Source organism: Lygodium microphyllum, chromosome 17 (genome assembly GCF_053477565.2).
Source record: "Lygodium microphyllum isolate KBCC chromosome 17, Lygodium_microphyllum_v1.1.10, whole genome shotgun sequence".
Lineage (NCBI taxonomy): Eukaryota > Viridiplantae > Streptophyta > Polypodiopsida > Schizaeales > Lygodiaceae > Lygodium > Lygodium microphyllum.
In genome coordinates this window covers 8,533,953-8,554,486 of record NC_141151.1, presented here as the reverse complement: position 1 = coordinate 8,554,486, position 20,534 = coordinate 8,533,953, and the positions used below count along the sequence as shown (strand labels likewise).

The window sequence follows — 20,534 nt, the reverse complement described above, 5'->3', positions numbered from 1 at the left end:
AGTTCTTCAAGTCATCCAAGTCTAACAAGTCATCTCCAATAAGTCTTATTGCGGCCATTCATACTATGTGTAAGCTGAGCTGGTTTTGGAGCTTTGAGAAGTCCTTGTTCACACTTGCAGACTTGCTGAACTAGTTTCAGCAAGAACAAAAGTTCATACGTAGACTATATGCAGTTTCTATGCAACACTATTTTCTTGGAAGACTGTTGTGGTTGTAAAGGAGAGAAACTACAAAAGCCAAACAAAATATACAAGCCTTGTAAACCCGCCTTTGAGCTACGCTCATCCCGCTAATAAGATTTCGAGAGTGTGAGGTCTTTTGGAATTTTGCAAGATGACCGATCAATACATGGACGATCTTATGGGGCTGAAGGTGATTTACCCAAACCAACGATGGAGCAAAAGTTGGATTTGATTATGATGCAGCTTGAAGAAGAATGAAGAGCCCGACAAGCTTTGCAAGTTCAATTGGCTAATTTGCAACGATCTACCACCGACCAAGATGGATCGCAACCCGAAGATCTTATACAATGTACCATCAATGCAACACTTGAAGCCCAATCCATTCGCAAAGAAACAAAGATAAGTAAAAGAAACTTCAAATTTCGTACTTTGAATGGATCACGCGATGGAAAGACTCTACTTGCTTTTATCAGTCAATTTTATGATTACTTCCATGAAGAAACATATGCTGAGAAAGACAAAATTAAATGTGTCACTAACCATTTAGTTGACCAAGCATTCTTATGGTGGACTGTGGTCCACAAGAGCGTTGATTGTCCCACTACCTGGGAGACTTTCCAAAAGAAATTTTGCAGAATTTCCTTCCTCCCAACAATATGGTTTACTAATGCCATTATCTATTCCATCACGACCATGGGAAGAGATTTCAATGGATTTTATCATTGGTCTACCTAACACTAAAGCTAACCATGATATGATTTGGACTGTTGTAGACAGATTTAGCAAACAAGCATATTTTACTCCATGCAAGAAAACTTTAACTGCATCTCAAGCTGCTCAATTGTTTTTGAAAACTGTTTTCACTAATCATGGTTTACCAAAAGTTATTATTTATAATCGTGATTCTAGATTCTGTAATAATTTTTGGATTACTTTGTTTGCTAACTTAGGAACAAAGATTGATTTTTCATCTGCATTTCATCTTGAAACAAATGGTCAAACAAAAGCTACTAACAGTACTATTTTAGATCTTTTGCATGCTTACACCATTTCAAAACCACACACATAGGATACACATCTACATTTACTTCAGTTTGCATATAATAATACACCACATACAGCTACAAAGAAAGCACCATTTGAAGTTATTTATGGATATCGATTGCCTACACATGTTGCATCATTATCAAACAAAATTCAGACTGCTGATGATATTGCTAACATGCCTGCTACTATTTTTGATGAAGTTAAAGATATGATTGCCAAAGCCCAACAATCATATACAAAACAAGCAAACAAGAAAAGACAGGCTATGAATTTTAAAGTTGATGATTATGTTTGGTTACGAATAGAAAAACAAAGATTACGAAGTGTAGATAAACACCCAGTTGTGAAATTAGCACCTAGATTTTATGGACCGTTCAAGATCATACACAAAATCAATGACAATGCATTTAAACTAGAACTACCACAACATTGGAAAATCCACAACACCTTCCATATCAGTTTATTACGACCTTTTAGAGGCCAATTACCTGTACACCCTGTCTATGAAAACTCTCCTTTACTAGATGATGAAACTAAAATCCTTGAGCCTGAAACTATTATAGATACTGACTTTATGACCACTAGAACTGGCCGTAGATATTCTAGATATTTGGTCAAGTTTAAAAAACATCCTGTTGAAGAGGCCCAATGGATACACGCTAAAGACCTAAATGCTTTTCCCACACTACTAGCTCCACATTAAGCTAATAGAAATTGAGGTCAATTACTATCTCACCCTGGGGTTATGATGCTAGGAGACATATTCCATGGTGGATTCCGTGAGGTTTTGCAGTGGATTCCGTAAAATTTTATTATTACCGGGGTTCATACGCAAAGTGGATTCTTTGTGCGAAAAGTCAATGGGGACGCCTATCCTTTTCGGGCGTTTTGTTAATTTTATGTGTACATGGGTGATTCCATAGCGGGTGATTTTGCAAAATACATATTTAAATTAATAAATGTTTATGAGTTTAGAGTGCGCACTCGTAATAAATTAAGGTTAGGATTGATTTCTAACCAATTTATTTTTGTAGCTAAAGACTACTAGGTATTCACTTTTGTCAGTTTAATTGTATTATTTTTCTAACAATTGTGAATGCTTCAGTTGATGTGTAGAGCAAGCAACGGTGGCAATGGGAAGCATTAGAGGATAGCGTGTATTCAAATTATCATCAAGTTTTGATGGGCGCGTATCTTAGGTATGGCGCCTATATTTTGACGCGCTTATTTATCAAAGAGTTTGATATTCATTTATTATTTTTGTATGTGCATGGGCGCACGATTTAAATACTTGTATTGGACATTGTATTTAGGTACCGCCTGACTTCTTGGGCGCCCATTAGCTTTAATTCTTTATTGGCACAAAAGCAAAATCAAAAGCGAAAGCGTGCTATTTTGTAAATTGGACTATTATTTGAGCTTGAAGATGAATAATATATTAAATACATTGTTGGTGGAGCGCTCACACAAGGCATGGGGGGGGATTGTACCCAATTGGTCTCTTGTTCATGTCGTGCAAGCTTTCTTCATTGATTTTTGTGTGAAAGTAGAGTTCTTTTGTTCTTGGGGACCTTCTGAGGCTCACTACGCGCGCATACGGCGACCGATCTGTGCACCAGGCCTAGTAATGGTTGCGTGCGTGCATGCGTGCGCGTGTGTGTGCGTGTGTATGCATGCGCGTACGCACGTGTGTGTGTGTGTGTGTGTGTGTGCATGCGCGTATGCACGTGTGTGTGTGTGTGTGTGTGTGTGTGTGTGTGTGTGTGTGTGTGTGTGTGTGTGTGTGTGTGTGTGTGTGTGTGTGTGTGTGTGTGTGTGTGTGTGTGTGTGTGTGTGTGTGTGTGTGTGTGTGTGTGTGTGTGTGTTTGATAATCTACTTGAGCTCCATAATAGGTAAAAAGACTATAATTGCATCCTACTCATTGTTCTCATTTCACATATGGATTCGATTATCAATATTAGCTAAATGAGCACTTATCATTTTATATATGACTAAACCCTGCACATATGGATGACTAGATTCAGAATAGTGAAGTTTCACAAGAGGGAGGTCACAACAAGTTGGATTCATGGTAGGCCTAGAAAATACTTGAAGCTCTGGCACTGACATTAACTACCTTCACTCAACATGTGAGGGTCCAATCTATGGTAGAATTTTCAATGTGGAGATGCTTATGTGATTGATTTGCATTAATACATCTAGTGATGGTTACAATAACATATCTTAAGGCTAAAGAGGGATCATTAACATTTGTATGAAAAATTAGAGTGCTACATAGCAATTGAACTAATAGTAATTCAATCAATATTCTTACTAATGAAAACCTAACCTATCTATACACCACCTAGTTAACATTATACGGAAAGAAAGACACTTGACATCTTGAGTAAATAGTGACTCAATTTGAATGAGAGGAACAACACCTAGATCTATCATGTGAATAATAGGATAGATGTAGGCAATGATAAGAATAAGTATGGGAAATCAATCTTATTGCTATGGCTTGCAAGACCTAGGGCATTATTTTTTCTAACCAAATAGCAATTGTTGATCACTGATTAACCAACCAAGGCTGAGTAGAGAGATATTTTAGCCACCATTAAGCACTAATTGATCAACCTGTCCTAATATTTTATGTTGATAATATGATGAGTTTTCATAGTAACTTTTCTGAGCAATAAGCCCACATATTATAACATTATCATTCGAGCTTGAGCCTTGGAGTTTGTATTCAACAAACTAAGCACACTTAAACAATTAAAGATTGATTGAGGTACTTTAATTTTCTAAGTGTTGTATTATCTTTGATCCATGAAGACAAGAAATGCACAAGGAGACATAGCGACATCATCATCAATTTCAATCACTGCTCATGATATTCAAAATGAGATGATAGACTCATCAAGTTATATGATTTCTTATGTTTCTCATAGTATAGACATACATGGTGAGACTTGGAACATCAATGCAAACACTTCAAAAGTGACAATGCAAATTGAAATATATAATGCAAATGCCAGTAGCTCAAAAAAAGTATAAATAGTGAATGGGTTCATATCATAAAACCAAATATGCATTTAAAAACATGGCACAATGTAACATGCAAATTTATTCATAAGGATGCAAGAAACAACAATATATGAAATATTATCTTTTTACAAAATGCTATCCATAACATACTCCTCTAGCTAATATGTAAGCTTTGGATAAAGTTGAAAAGTGTAACTCATTATTGTAGTGAGAGATTATCGTCAAGTTATGATAGGCTAGTCTATTCTCTCAAAAAGATCTTGAAATATATTCATGAGATCCAAGCCTAATATGTAATCCATGGATGAAAGACTAATGAGAAGCTTGCAAAAAAACAAAAATTTCTAAGACTTACAATGAGCATTAAAAAGCATACTATGAACTAAGCTATTTATTACAATATTGAGGGCCAACAAAAAGTACATTGTCTTTGGTGTTTGTTTCAAAATATAAAATTCATTTAGCACTACAATGGTAAAATTGTGCAAAGACTAAGATTGAAATATCATTAAAAATACAAAAATGTAAGAAGGCTAAGTTAGTATGGTATGAAAAACAAAAATGACTATATTTCACTTAAGAACCATGTGTAAGTTTGGCATGATAATGAAGAAAAAAAAATATAGCTTTACTAAATCACTTCTTCAAAAGATGCATGCAATTACTTTAAAGAAAAAAATAAATTGTGGCTTTAAGGAAGATATTAAGATATTAAACTTTAAAATGTGTCAAATGCACCTATAGTGAACTCTTATGATATACATATGTGCTCATGCTATTAAACTTTTTTAAATGGCTTATTACAAGATGTATTATGATAAAATCAATGCTAGAATCTACAAATGCATATACTTTTGTAATAGTCAATAAATATGCAAATATTTGATGTAACCATAGGACAATTGTGTATAGTATATATCTCATTAAAAAGAAAATGACCAATTTCTAGTTGGTTTATGAGATTCCTTGAGATTTTTTATGGTTCTACATATGCATTATACATGCAAATATTATAGCATTTTCTCTTAAAATGCAAGTTACTCAAGCAAAACTTGCTCACTTTGCAATCAATGGATATATTATTGTGATTATCATAGTGACCATGCAAAAGAAAGTTCTCCATTTGGTTGATAAAGATTCTATTGCACATAAAGACATGCTAACTACTAAGGAAGTATTGTAGTAAAGTCTTTTTTTTTTTAGTTTCAAAAAGTGATTATCAAAAAAAGCATACAAGCATATGAGTTCTTATATGTGTCACAAAGAGCTAAAAAGACTTGCCAATACTTTTAAGTTGCTAGCACACAAGGTTTTGAGAATACAAGATATTCATAAGCTTTTACAAGTTAAGCTTGCACTTTGATTCGTAAAGCTCATGCATACTCTTATCACACTTATTGAAATAAAAAATTCATAAATTATATGATTTATTTACCTCATTGAGATACAATTCTTACTAGACATTATTGTGGATGTAGTTCACTATTTGAATATGCTCAATATGATGTTTTGATACAAGAAGGTTGATGTGACTTTCATTGACACACTAAGCTTACAGTGAATGGAGATACTCTAGATGATGTTCCTTAGTAATGTATTTGACAGTGGAATACAATAATTCATGTTCTTTGTTTTATCAACCAATGATAGATATATTTGCAATCCATATGTATGTGTAAACAAAAAGCTCATACTCTTACACTTACACTTTCAAAAATGAAAATATAAGTGATAATCTAAACAATTAGGAGAGTTGCAAATCTATGTCATAATACTTTGTTGGAAAATATGTATCTTAGTATATTCGACTCAAATATATCAAGCTCTTAAAGTATCAAAAATTTTTAGTCTAAAAGACCATCCTAAAATAAGCACAAGGATACGTTTTTCCATAGGAAGGATATAGATATCTATTGTATTTGAAATTTGTGAAAACTTGATTTGTATGCAATTCATGGTACGAGAATTTCATGATCAAATTGAAAATGAACATATCTAGGTGTAAGTATATATGAGATATAAGCAATATACAAAGTTGATGAGCCTTGGAAGCAACTCTATAAAGAAGCTTTGGTATACATATATAATGATTGTAGAAAATACGATGGATTATGATAAGAGGATTCTCTCAAATGCATACAATCAAGTCTCTTAAGAAAAATCCCTTAAGTTTAAAGATATTGAAATTTTGGCATTTCTATCATACCATGTGTAGTAGATTAGGATGCCCTGTATCTTGTGGGATAGTTCAAAAAAGCATTGTAACCCCAATGTCATACTAATATAAAAAAGAGGTTTTCTAGTTGATTTGAAATGTGCAATAGTCCATGAACCTTTTCTTTTTAAGATAACAAAAGAAATCTTATTAGTTTGTACTTATTTAATCTTTTAAACTTTGAAATATATATTATTCCTTTGGTTTAACTAAAAAAGCATAGTTTTTTAATATAACTTTAGTTATATAAATTAATACTAATATTATAGCAAAAAATTCAATTTTATCGCAATTTAAACCCTCTATTTAAAAATTCAATTTCTTATCAATGAGAGATTAAGAATAAAAAGTTTTAGGAAAATATGGTCAATACAAGATTATAGTTAAAAGGAAACCATCTCAAAAAGACTTTATTAAGCTAAAACTTTAATGAAAATTTATTTGATATATATGGCATACATTCCCATTGAGAGAAAATTTATTCCAAACCTTTTATTCTACTACCTTACATTATTGGCAAAATCCCATCCAATTTTGTTATCATATGCACATGGTATTTCAAATATAGTGAAATAGAACCATAACCCAATAAAGTGGCTTACATTCACTTCTATGGCAGTTTACAAGACTAGTGTTAAATTTTATTAATATCTAAAAATCTATTTTTTAAAATGCATTTTCATAATGATAATGTCTACAAAAGCGTTTGAAAAAAAAAAACCTTTTCAAAAAAACTATAATCTTAAGATCTTTTTGTATATTAAAAGTATACGTTATAACTAAAAGTCTCTATTAAAATGAACGAAAAATGCACATTTAAAATCATTGCAAATTATCAAAATCAATTTTAACAACATATCAAAAAGACGTTACCTAGCACTTAATAGAATGGTTTCTTGAATTAAATTGTTTTGTTGCTTCAAAGTGCTTTATATATTCATCTTGCTTTTTCCATATAGGATTGATGTTAAGTTTCATAAGATAGTATAGATATGACTTATCAATCAACTCTTTACACACACACACACACACACACACACACACACACATGCACATTCTCTCTCTCTCTCTCTCTCTCTCTCTCTCTCTCTCTCTCTCTCTCTCTCTCTCTCTCTCTCTCTCTCTCTCTCTACAAAATGCAAATATATGGACATATAGAAATAACTCAAAGTAAATATGTTATATGTATACATGCTTTGATAGGTCAAGTTGTAACTTCAAGTAAGGTTACCTTAGAGTTTATTTTTCAATACTAAGCTTTGGTTTTCTTGAGCTTCAAAATTTAACTGCATTTTAAAAAATCATTGTGGTGATTAAGTTTTCTCAATTGTATATTAAAAATGAATATATTATTGAACCATCAACCCTCTTGATTCTTCGTGAATTAAAAAATAAAAGAACACTTAACAAATGAAAGTACCTCAATAAATCTTCACTTGTTTAAATATGCCATTATCAAGTCCAAAATCCAAGGCCCAAACTCGATATATCATCTTGAAATATACAAGCTAATCCATTATAAAAAATAATACTCTCAATGGTAAAACTATATAATTGAGATATTAAATTTTATATTAATATTAGAGAAAAAGTGATAATACTTGTTATTTTAAATCGGTATGACAAATCATCACAATATCTATATGAAATATTAGAATTTGTCAATCATGAGTAGTAATGGCTAAAATGTATCTTTACTCAATCTCAACTAATCAATTAGTGATCCATCAATCACGATTTGCATACGACATGTAACTTGAGTCTTATAGGCCATTAAATAGAATCAACCTCCCAAACTCATTCTCAACATTACTTGAATCTATCCTCCACTTCACATGACAAATCTAGGTGATATTTCTTCTTTTCAACCCAAGATACTATGTACTCAAGATATGAGCTTCTTTCATTACATCTATATTGTCAAACACGTGGATATATAAACTAGCTACATATTCACAAGCACAAATGCTAAATTTTTATAAGAGAGAGACATGAGAGAAAAGATAGTCTAGAAGAGAGAGAGAGAGTACAAAGGATATAGAGAGTAGAATAGGTGCTAGAGAGAGACATGAAGAAGAGAGAGAAAGAGAAGCCATTGAAGCTATAGACAAGAAAATAGAATATAAAAATGACAATTTATTATTAAATGATGATTAAAAATAATCCTCTTATTTCTTATACACTCATGTCAATGTGGCTAGAGTAGTTCCCACACTTATTCTCTCTAAATTATTAGTATATTTCCAATTCATTACAATCAATCCCCATCCAAAGGTGTTTGCCCTCAAAAATAAGAAATGGGCTTATTACAAATGATTCTAACAATGGTGATGGCAATGTGCTACTCTATTGCAATGAACATATAAATTTAAAAAAGTTTTCATGAAATGGATTAGATTTGAAGTAGAGAGCTAAGTAGAGCATGTATACATCCATTGTAGGCCATAAAGCCAAGAACTTGTTCACAATACCTTCGTGAGGAAACTCCTAGAAACAATAAACAACATGTTGTCTACTACATATCATGCTATAGTAACACTGAAATAACTTTGATGTACTTGTCCAAATGAAGCATGCCATATGTTAAAAGAAAGCTTATGTCATATGCTTTCAGTCCATGTAGGTTGCACATCTCTATGAATGATTCAAAATAGAAATGATTCTAAAGCAATAAGCTATCTAAAAATCGTTTGTACTAAAACAAGGACTAAAACTTCCTAGTTTACAATCAAAAGAGCTTCTTTAAGATATGAAAATTCCTCCAAAATGGACACTAGTCTCCAAGAAGCTTCTAAGGGTAAACCTTTCCAATTGTATCAAATATTCCAATATGGATCTGATCCTAAGCTTCTTTTTTTGCTAGCCAATGACATCCTCAAGAATATACTGGATAATACCCTATTCATCCATCACTAATAACTCCTCATGATAGCCCACTTGTAAACCAATAAACTAACTCACATGGAAGACATTGTGAATCTTGGTAAAAGAAGGGAGTTGCAATCTATATGCTAAATCACCAACCCGTTTGAGAATCTTAATGGCACATAATAGCATTGTGCCAATTTATTATTTGAGCCATCCATAAGAGTAGAATATCTAGACTTAGGTACTCTCAAAAGCACTAACTCTCCTTCAAGAAATTCAATGGGCCTCCGTCTTTTATCAACATAGAGTTATATCTGTTCATGCATCTTTCTAAGATTAACTTTACATTGATAAAGTAGGGTTTGCATTCTTTCTAGCTCTTCCTTTCCTTTAGGGTTGATCTTTTCATTGAACACGAGTGTTGGTGGAAGGGGCACCTTGTAACTATAAAGATCCTCAAAAGAGAAAACTCCAATATTTATGTGTGTAGTATTATTGCAAGCAAACTCAATCAAATGAAGCCCATTATTCCATGCATGCTATACATTATGGCAATAGTGGTGAAGATAAGTCTCAAGCTATTTATTAATCCACTTTGTTTGGCCATGAGTTTGGAAATAGTATGTTGTGAATGGAGTCAATTTAGTTCCCATAGAACTAAAAACTGCTTGTCAAAAGTTACTTATGAACTTCTTGTGATCATATATAATGACTTGAGATAACCCATGCAATTAAACCACATGTTCCATGAATTGGCTCACCACTTAAGATACTAAAAATTCAGACTTAATAGGAATTGAGCTACTTTTGTCAATCTATCCACCACCACATAGATATTATTCTAGCCCTCCTTGGTTGTAAGCAAGCTAATCATGAACTAATATGTGTGCATTTATCCTTAGGGTTGCAATAAACCTCCTAGCTTATGAGTGTTGTCTTTGTTTTGTTGGCATACAATACATCGTGATTGAAAGTCCTTCACATCCCTCCATAAGCCCTTTGAATAAAAGCTCTTAGAAACTTTATTATATATATTAAAAACCCCCAAGTAATCAACTATAAGCGAAGAATACATTTTCTCCATGATCTTTTGCTTAAATGAGAAAGTAAATAAAATGGCAACCTTGCCACAAAATTAAGTGAGAACATTCTTAAGCTGATAATGAAAATTTTTCTCCATCAATCCTTGATGTAATTTTTGAAAAATATAGGTGAATTCTATTATAATGTTCAATCATACAAGATACTTTACGTGCCCACATTTTTTAGAGAGGCTCGACCACAATGTTATATTTGCCCCTACTATAAGTAATATCAAAATCATTATTCTATAGAGTAGCCACCCACTTTTTTGCTTAGGAATAAAGTGACTATGAAAGAAAGTACTTAATAACTCTATGGTCACTCTTCACTTTGAACCAACTACCATAATGATGGTGATGTCATTTCTTTATTGCATGGAGAATAGCCAACATTTCTTGGTCATATACTTTCATTTTCTAATCTTTGTTACTTAACTTGCAACTTTCAAAAGCAATTACTCCATACTCTTTAAGTAGAACTGCACTATGCCCCATCCATTGGACATCACACTAGATAGTAAATTCCTTAGAGAAATCAAGGTAGACTAAAATAAGTGCTCAAGTAAGTGATTCCTTCAACCGCTTAAAGCTACAATTAGTTATGGTATCCAAAAAAAAAAGGACTTTCTTCTTTAGTCTATTTGTCAAATATGTTGCAATAGTTGTATGGTGCCTAATAAGTATTTAAAGAAGATAATCCAAGAAAACCACAAACGAAAGTAGTATTGGTAGGTGTTGGCCACTCTCTAACACACTCCACTTTCTTTGGATCATCCTTAATGCCTTCTTCACTCACAATATTTGACGTACTTCACTTCAGTTTGGATAAATGTGCATATTATCTCCTTCGCATTGTATTATCTTGACTAACTGCTTTAGCCAATCATCCTAAGACAATGTTCATCAAGCCCATTTCTATAGCTATCAAGTCCATCGACACTTTATAATTTTTAAAAAGACAGGTGAACCTTTTGAGCACATTTGGGTATTGATCTTCTCATCCCCATTGGCTACTTAAACTTTAATTCAATGTTGTAAATCTATGGGTAGACACTTCAATCAATCCATTTATGAAATAGTGTATACTGCCAATGTCCACTAGGATGAAAACATTCTGAAGTGGCAACATGCAAAGACTCATTCCCACTAGGATCAAAAGGTACATACCCACCCAAGTCAAAAGGAATGCCATTTGAGGAATCACAAAACTATTCTTGACCATTTTTCTCATAATCTTCAATTTGAGCATGAGTCATAACACCTGGATCCTCACCCTCATCTTTCGAATTTTCAATGACAAACATGCTATTAACCTTGGCTTTTTGTAAGCACATTTGGAGGCATGGTCATGTATATTTTGACCTATACTTAAAACATAAGCCTTTTTCATTTCTTTCCTTTAATAGGTCCATGGGAATAAATTTTTTATGGCCTTAAAACATTGATCCTTTGGACTTGCTATCCACTCGTCTATTTTCTGTTAGATGGCTAATTGCTTGTCTAAAATTGCTTTGAGACTTAGAAGCATTAAAGACTAGATAAACCACTACTCTTGAACTCTCACTATGCATGTTGTTACTACCAAAAGTGCTGCCAACTTGACATTCTTATAAAACAATCCTTGGTTGTCCATAAGTAGGCTAAAATATATGCTCTCTTCTATACTATCATCATACCTCTCCACAAGCTCTATAGCCTTGAAGAGAGTCATAGGGTTTCGGGCCATGATATCAATCAATAAAGTAGGCTCTAAGCCATTCAATATCATTGATCATGGATATCAAAATCATGCCATTTTACACAAGCTTGTGGTCTAAGGGCTCACTTCAAAAAGGTAAGAGGAAACTTTCACTTCATGAGGGGATGTCTAGTTGTCATCCCCATTGAGGAGGAGACTAGAAGCAATTCCTCTAATGCAATTTTACAACTGCATTGATGGCCCTTCCTTCGTCCCCCAAGAGTTTGGCTGAGCTTCTAGGGAATGTTGCTTTGTGTCCCCCCATGTGCTACAAGGACAATGACATGGAGCCCATCATCTGAAACATAGTTTTTTCATACGGCAATCATACGTCATACGCAAACGGGTATGAAAGTATGATTGGAGTATGATTCAGGCCTTCAGGCTGAATCATACATTGCCCTAATTTCAATTCTAAAAATCAATAAAAATGTATCTAGAAATAACAATTTGAATTAAAAAATAGAATTTCATTATTTCAATAGCTTTAGATTCTATAAAATAGTCACTATGAGTAAGGCTTTCAATGACCAAGACAATATCATTGATTTGCCAGAGAAAATTAAGACTTTGATTTCTAGTCATTTAAGTCAAGACACAATCAAGGCACCAATGGTGGCTGCAATACAATGCTCTCTATAGGCACACACCACCTTTTTTTGAGTAAATTATCAAGTTTTGGTACTTTTTTTAGTCATTTCTGCCCCCCAAAAGTGGTCAAGTCTGAAATAGGATATCATGCTCAGGATTTCATACGTTTTTCATACGTCTGCATTAGCAATCATATGAGTATGATAAAAACTATGATCTGAAAGAGGTGGAATGGATTGTAGCTGAGCAAGTGTACTCATGCCCAGACCAGCCTGGGAGGCAGGCCCTGCGGAATCTCTCAGAGTCCAAAGGGACACTTGTGGAGGGCACTATCTTTGCTCAAATTAGGGGTGCCATGAGGCACCAGGTTGGCATGGATACAAGATGATGGGATGTGTCAGAGATGCACTTGGAAGCCCTCTGGGCATACATACCACATACCTTCCCCCCAGAATGCCCTGAGATGCTTTTAATCAATCTTTTGTAGATCCAGCCCCTGCTGTCAGTGCCACAATATGGTTCCAGCTTGAGCACTTGTAGCTTCTTATTTTTCTTTGTGCAGCATTGTTACCTAGACATTTATTGCCAATGCTAAAAACTAGCATCTTGCGAGCCATGTAATATGTTAATCCTGGCAATCAACCTAACCAAGGACCTCTTCATCCTCCATCTACATGGAAGATCTGACCCCAAAAGGCAGCTCATACATAACAGCTACAGTGACTAGGGTAACGTGCAGGCACAGAGAGAGAGCGTCAAACAATAATGCAGCTTTCTGTCTGCTTCACATGTCCTCAAGAAAACATGATGCAAGCTATAAGCAGGAATTTTCGACCAACTTTGTTGGATGGAGCCCCATCTGTCTACTAGATACCTTCTTCATGCAGGTGAAATTGGACAACACATCAATCATAGAAAGCACTCTCGGTTGTTCACTCAACTAATTTTTCAAGGATGCAGTAGGCTGGGCAAGAAACAAAGGACCATGCTGCAGTAGATTGGGCCCTTTCCTGTCATAAAGCCAACCTGCTGATCCATGAACAAGTTGACCAATGGTTCTTTCTTCCTGGACTGAGATTGGGTTTTGAAACCAACTAGTCAGCTTTCTTAAGCTGTCAGCAATCAGCAGAGTTTTCTGTTTTGAAGGAAGGTTAGTGGCGTATGACAGTGCACTTAGCTGATCATCTCCACCACCTAGGAATGAGAAACATGCCAGAAGCTCCCAGCATAAAAGCATGCCATCAATCAGGATTCAGTTAAGTTAATAGCATAATGTATGTGAAAGAATAATATTCCATATCGGTTACCTGTCAGCATTCAGTTAAGTAAATAGCATAAATGTATGTAAAGGAAAGAGATACTGCGTATCAGTTACCTTTTCCATGACATCTTCAAGCTTGCCTGAAGCTCAGGCAGATCATAAGCGTCCAATGCGCTAGAAGCCTGCACAAAAACATGCCATCAGTCAGGACTCGGTTAAGAATATAACATAGTGTATGTGGAAGATAGAGATTACAAAAAAAAAAGATATGCCATATTGTTACCCTTTCCATGACATCTTCAAGCTAGCCTGAGGCTCAAACGAGTGTCGCATTTAAGCAAATGCTGCAGGCTGTCAGCACAAAAGCATGCCCACAAATTAAGTTTTGAAAGAAATTAAATGGATGATGGCTGTAAAAGATAAAGATAGCAGCTACCTTTTTTAAGATACTTTGGAGCTTGCAAATCACTAGGCAGGGCAAGTCCTGCACATACGTCCGTTGTTGAAGGAGAAACATTACAACACTGATTCATAAAATGTGTAAATTCTGCATAGGGAAGTGTCCTTGCTGGTCTGCAGAATAGACATTTGGATTGGTCAACAACGGCACTTTCCAGTGGATCAGATAACCTTCTTCTCCCTTCTAAATTCCCATCAATTTGACTAGCACCTTGCAACACAGTCTGAACTGTACATCTGTTCCACAATCCACTTGCTCAGGATTTTGCTGCCCACTTTGCTTGATGTCTACAACAGGACAGTCACCTATTCTGAGATTAAGAGTTGGTGAGGTTGTGCAGCACTTCCTCTGATACTCTGATGGCAACAAACAAGGGAGTGCATGTAGAGGAGTGCTTGGGTATCATCCAAGAACTTTGTTTGAAGAAGGCCCTTGAACTCATGGCCTGATACAAATATGCTTCACCAGGTGCCCAGGTACTGGCTGCCAGCTGCAGAGTCTAGGTTCAACAGAGTGATTAATGCTGAAGCATTGTCTGGTTCCAGCTTGAGCACCTGCTCTGTGGCATGCTTTGCCATCTCTGTATTTCCATGGATTTGGCAAGCACCTAATAAGGCACTCCACAACTTTACATCAGGTTCAACAGGCAGTTGATCAATAAGTTCTTCTGCCTCCTCCAAACGCCCCGCACGACCAAAAAGGTCAATAATGCAGGTGTAGTGCTCCAGGGAAGGTAGAAAATGTCCTTGCAACATGGTACGGAAAAGTGTGCAACCTTCATCCACAAGGCCAGCATAACTGCATGCTGCAAGAACTCCAATCCACGTGATTTGGTCAAGCTCCATACCCATCTCTTGCATCTGGTTGATGAGCTCAAGAGCACCGCTCCCGTGTCCATTCAGAGCATAGCCTTCCAAAAGAACACTCCAAGACACAGCATCCCTTTTCATCATCCTTTCAAACACTTGAGCTGCTTCATCAACTCCCCCACATTTGAAGTACATGTTCACAAGTGTGTTCTCAGTACTTGTGTCTGATGTAACTTCGCTCTCAAGGATTAGAACATGGAAATGCTTTCCATGTTCAACCGATGCCATATTGGTACAAGAATTAAGGATGCTGAGAAATGTTATAGAATCCGGTTTAACACCTTCAAGCTGCATCTGAAAGAACAGAGCCACAGCCTCCTCATGAAACCCGCACCTGGAATATCCTCCTATCAATGTGGTCCAGGCAACAAGACTGCGTTCTGGTACTGTATCAAAAACCTGCTGTGCCTGCTCTATGTTGCCCAATTTTGAATACATGTCTATAAGGGTGCTGCTGACAAGCAAACTGGACTCATAACTGCTGGCCATAATGTTACCATGCATAATTTGCAATCCTGTGTGCTCATTACAAGCCTTGAGCAAATATGTAAATGTAACCTCATTAGGTTTTACACCTTCATGTTCCATTTTCCATAGAAAGTTGACAGCTTGTTCACCTAGTCCATATTGTAGATAACCTAGAATCAATGAGTTCCATGTGACCACATTTCGATCATGCATGGAATCGAAGACCTGTTGAGCATCATCCAGGCTTCCATTAAAGACATACATGTCAACAAGAGTGTTTGCTATGGTAACATCTGAATCCATCTCATTTTCTACAATCTGACAATGGGCCTTTCTACCCTCCTCTATAATACCCAAGTTGGCACATGCCTTCAGAACAAAAAACAAAGTCACCAGGTCTGACAGCACAGTTTCTTTCTGCATAAACCAAAACAACTTAAGAGTGTCCTTGTAGTGGCATCCTTGGACATATGCTGAGAGCATGCTGTTCCACAAAACAACATCGTGGTGAGGTAAAGCTTTGAAAACGTTTTTAGCTTCATTTAGACATTCACATTTTGCATACATGTCGATGAGCATGCTTCCTACACACAAATCTGCACAAAGATTTGAACTTAATATCATGGCGTGGAGTCGTCTCCCATAATCAAGAGAGCTTTTTGTAGCACATGCCCTCAATGCACTGGCAAAAGATATGTCATTAGGAATGACAGCACACCCTTGCATCTGCCAAAAAAGCTGCATTGCCAACTCAGAGTTCCCACAGTTTACATAACTGGAAATCATTACATTCCAGCATACTACATCATGTTCCAACAATTGACGAAACATAAACTGAGCAGTCTCTATGCTGCCACATTTTGCATACATATCAATTAAAATGCTCCTTACACAGGGATTTGACTCGAATTCACTATTGGTAATGCAGGCATGTATTCGCTTACCCTGCTTCAGGGCCACTATGTTGGCACATGCCTTGAGGATGCCAACAAAGGTAATACTATCTGGCATGACACTCCTTAGCTGCATGCATGAAAAGGCATTCAGAGCATCTTCATGTTGAGCATATGCTGAGATCAGCACACCCCAAGATATAATATCCTGTTCCAGCATATTGTCAAATACTTTCTGTGCCTCTTGAATGCACCCACGTTTGGCATACATGTAGACTAGGCCAGTTTCAACAAAAGCAGCTGGCTCAAGCCGAAATGTCAAAATTGAATGAACCTGCTTGGCAAAGTCCACCCCGTGCATATATGCACATGCCTTAAGAATGTTCACAATAATCATCTTATCGGGTACCACACCTTCCAGCTGCATCTGCATGTAAAGTTTAACTGACAGAAGGATATTCCCCTGTTGCACATTTGCAGCTATAATCACATCCCAAGATGGTATATCTCGGTTTGGCATTTGCTCAAACAATCTCTGGGCGTCATCTAAACTCCCACATTTTGCATACATGTCAAGAAGGGCTGTACCTAAAACCAAATCTGATTGAAAACCATCTGCAATAATTTCAGCATGAATGAGTTTACCATACCTCAAGCTTGCTAAGCTTGAGCAAACCTTAAGGATGTTCAAATAGGCAACCAAGTCTGCTTTAACATGTCCCTGCTGCATCTCACAAAACAAATCCAGTGCCTCGTTATCTAGATCATTTTCAGCATACCCTGCAATCATGAGAGTCCAAGTAAACACATTTCTTTCAGCCATCTTATCAAACACACAACGTGCATCCATTATAGCCCCACATCTGATATACATGGTCACTAATGTGTTCAAAAGGAAAATGGTAAGCTTTTGACCAGTAACGAGGATATGAGCATGGACATACTTTCCCTCTACATATGCTCCCACCTTTCCACATCCCTGCAGTAGACATATGCAACTTTCTGAGCATGAGGCCGTCATGTTGCTGCCCAGCAAGTGCACTGCTTCAACAATGCATCCTTTTTGACACAGTGACTGGATATTGGCAAGGACATCGCCATACTCCTCTCCAATGACACTAAGATGATGCACACTCCTGAATGACCTGGATTGTTGAATCTGATACGAGTTTGCTACTCTGAAACAACAAGCTTACATATATCAAGCCTCTCTCTGCTGGAAATTAAATATCCATTGCTCTAACCATTCCTATCTAGCTGAGGGAATTAGCCCAAACACAACAAGTTTTAGACAAATTCTCACTGTAATTCCCGCATTGTGAATTATGGGAACATCATGAGCTTCTGCGAGGGAGGGACCGCCCCCAACCACACCTAGCTAGCTATGTGGTGCCTCCTGAGCAGAAGCCCATGATGTTGAACACTGCAGGGAAAAACAACGGAAAAACAGCCCCCTTTTCCACATGGGAAAATGTCAAAAAATCCTTGTGAAAGGGCAAACAAGGTCATGTATTGGCAAGCCTGACTAATGTAGAAAAGGAAAATCACAGCAAACATTCAGGGAAATCTTCAGACCTGCTTAAAGATCATGCATTTCTCTTAGAGGATGGCCATGGTGGCGTCAATTGCAGATACGCAATTAGATTGGAATTGATAAAACCAAGCGAACCAAAACCCTATACCTGAGTTTTCTGTATCCGACTAAAGAAACCACGCTTGGATTCGATCCCTTGCAGATTCCTTCACTTATTCTTCTTCCCAGCTTACGCAGAACGTCGTGCATTACAGCCCAGGATAGCAGGCTCAGGAGATTGGACTCCCGGTTCTTCAGAGAACTAGCCTCGAGCACCGGGTTCACATGTGAGCCCCTTCATAGGCTGCTGTTGTTTTCCACGTATGAACGCCCGCTTCATAGTGGTTTGGATCCCATGGAACACACAAACTTGGGTTAGGAAGATCTAGATATAGCTTGCATAGTGAAGCATCCTAAGTCACCCACAAGGATCGACTTGAAGGTTCCTAAAGACTTTCAAGGTGTCCTAATAGCATTCTAGCGTCTAATCAAGAAAGATCACTTTGCAATCAATCAAGGCTAGAGACATGTTAGCATCGTACTTAGTTCAAAGAGAATGAGAGATGAGGGGGAGTACAAGATCGACCCCTCTGCTAGTAAGCATAATCTCATTCTAATTCCATTAAATAGTGCTAAGCCAGTTTCCAAGTCTTAAAATCCTCTTAGGTCATCATTTGGCTCTAATAGACCTGAAGAGTTAAGAAGATAAGATGTCTGACTAATCAAGTCCACCCAGCCTCAGGCTACTTCTATCGTAGAAAGCACTCTCTCACTTCCCATGCACATGCCTAAACTAATTTTATTTTTCTAATTAGGTCCTATTAAAAATAGTTTTCATAATTATCCCTATAAGAATATTGTTTCTTCATGTAAATTAGGTCATTGACACAAATACAAGGAAGACAATCCTTTCAAAACAACCTCTTATTCCAATCAAAAGGTGGGACAATTTATTCCACCCATTATAGGCCCAACCTTGTCTTGAATCAAGCTAATCTAACCCACACTAGGCAAACCCCCACCACCCCTAGCTACCCTAAGGGCCTTTCGGAATCCACCAAGCTTGCAAGGTACCTATTGTAATGGGTGTTCACTAGAGACCCATTGTCTCCATGTGTCCCAGAACTAGGAACTACAACTATGGACAGACCTCTCGTCATTGGTACTAGTCTTAATGTTTGAAAATGCCTCCTAGTGGGGGAACCACAAGGATCCGACATGGGGCAGAGGTCAATCTCGCCCATCTTATTAATATGTACATAATCAAACCATTTAGTGCCTCTTCAAGGGGAAATCAAATCCAAACAATTTATTGTGATTTTTCAATCCATTGGCTTCAAATGCATTCTCTTTTGAGGTAGGTAGTCTACTACAATTTTTCAATCCTTTGGTTTCAAAAGCATTCCCTTTTGAAGCAACCAATCCTTTTACAAACAATATCCTATTTCATAAACTTCTTGTTTCTTACGTTCTCCTATGATAACCTAGGATACCTTAAGTGTCTAAGAGTTCCCATCCATCTATTGGGTTTCTCTTATGAGCTATAGCAATTATGTATACCACATCACCATCTCCCATGTCTCTCAAGTTCCTTGTTTATGATTTTATTGAGGAATAATTTATTATTGTCAAATGATAAAAAATTGAATAAATTAGGAAAAGTATAGATGGTTTGAAGATTATTGTTGTGAGTATAGGACTCCGCACCGTGGAATCTCCCCTATAGAACCAATCGGGTTGAAGAACTACCTTAGAATCCTTTAGGCAATCCCCAAACCATGGGATCTCGCTTAGGGATTTGGGATGACCCAACCAACCAAAGAGAATAGTTGATGAAATAATGGAAGGATTGGTTTTTTTAATTAGAATTGAAAAAGAAATAGATTGAACAATAGATCTACCTCGGCCCTTCAAAATGAACTCTCTTCAATTGCCCAGTTACTTTTGGACATATAAAGGATTCTAGCTAGGATAGCCAACCATATAAAGTTATCATTCTAATCAAATGTTTACTTCATTAGAGTACCAAAAAGGGGTGTATAAATAATTTAAGAACGAATAGAAGGGCCAATAGTCATCCAAAGCCCCCATCCCTTATGTCCAAATTGTTATTTGAGTTTGGGTTAAGTCTACTAGAGGCTTTGATCCCAACTAATGCAAGAAAAGCAATCAAATGGATAATTTAAGGATAACTTTATCCCTAAAATGCATAAAGCACTTAGTTATTTCAAGAGCTAAGACCTCCTACCTTGCAA

At 36.3% G+C, this 20,534-nt stretch overlaps 1 protein-coding gene across 4 annotated transcripts; it reads right to left on the bottom strand.

Moving 5' to 3' along the window:
- Positions 1–13,033: 13,033 nt before the first annotated feature.
- On the bottom strand, positions 13,034–18,649 carry LOC148021549 (pentatricopeptide repeat-containing protein At3g09040, mitochondrial-like). 4 transcript variants are annotated; one of them, XM_087696959.1, is made up of 6 exons: positions 18,389–18,649; positions 17,674–17,884; positions 14,453–17,486; positions 14,300–14,367; positions 14,131–14,198; positions 13,034–13,974 (listed from the first exon to the last, which is right to left on the bottom strand). In XM_087696959.1, exons 2-3 carry the CDS (start codon positions 17,714–17,716, stop codon positions 14,938–14,940), a joined length of 2,592 nt encoding a protein of 863 aa, XP_087553085.1. In that variant the 5' UTR covers positions 17,717–17,884; positions 18,389–18,649; the 3' UTR covers positions 13,034–13,974; positions 14,131–14,198; positions 14,300–14,367; positions 14,453–14,937. The 4 variants fall into 4 exon arrangements, with proteins under 4 accessions (XP_087553085.1, XP_087553086.1, XP_087553084.1 ...); XM_087696960.1 differs by having other exon boundaries at positions 13,034–14,198; positions 17,651–17,884; XM_087696958.1 differs by having other exon boundaries at positions 13,034–14,198.
- Positions 18,650–20,534: the final 1,885 nt, after the last annotated feature.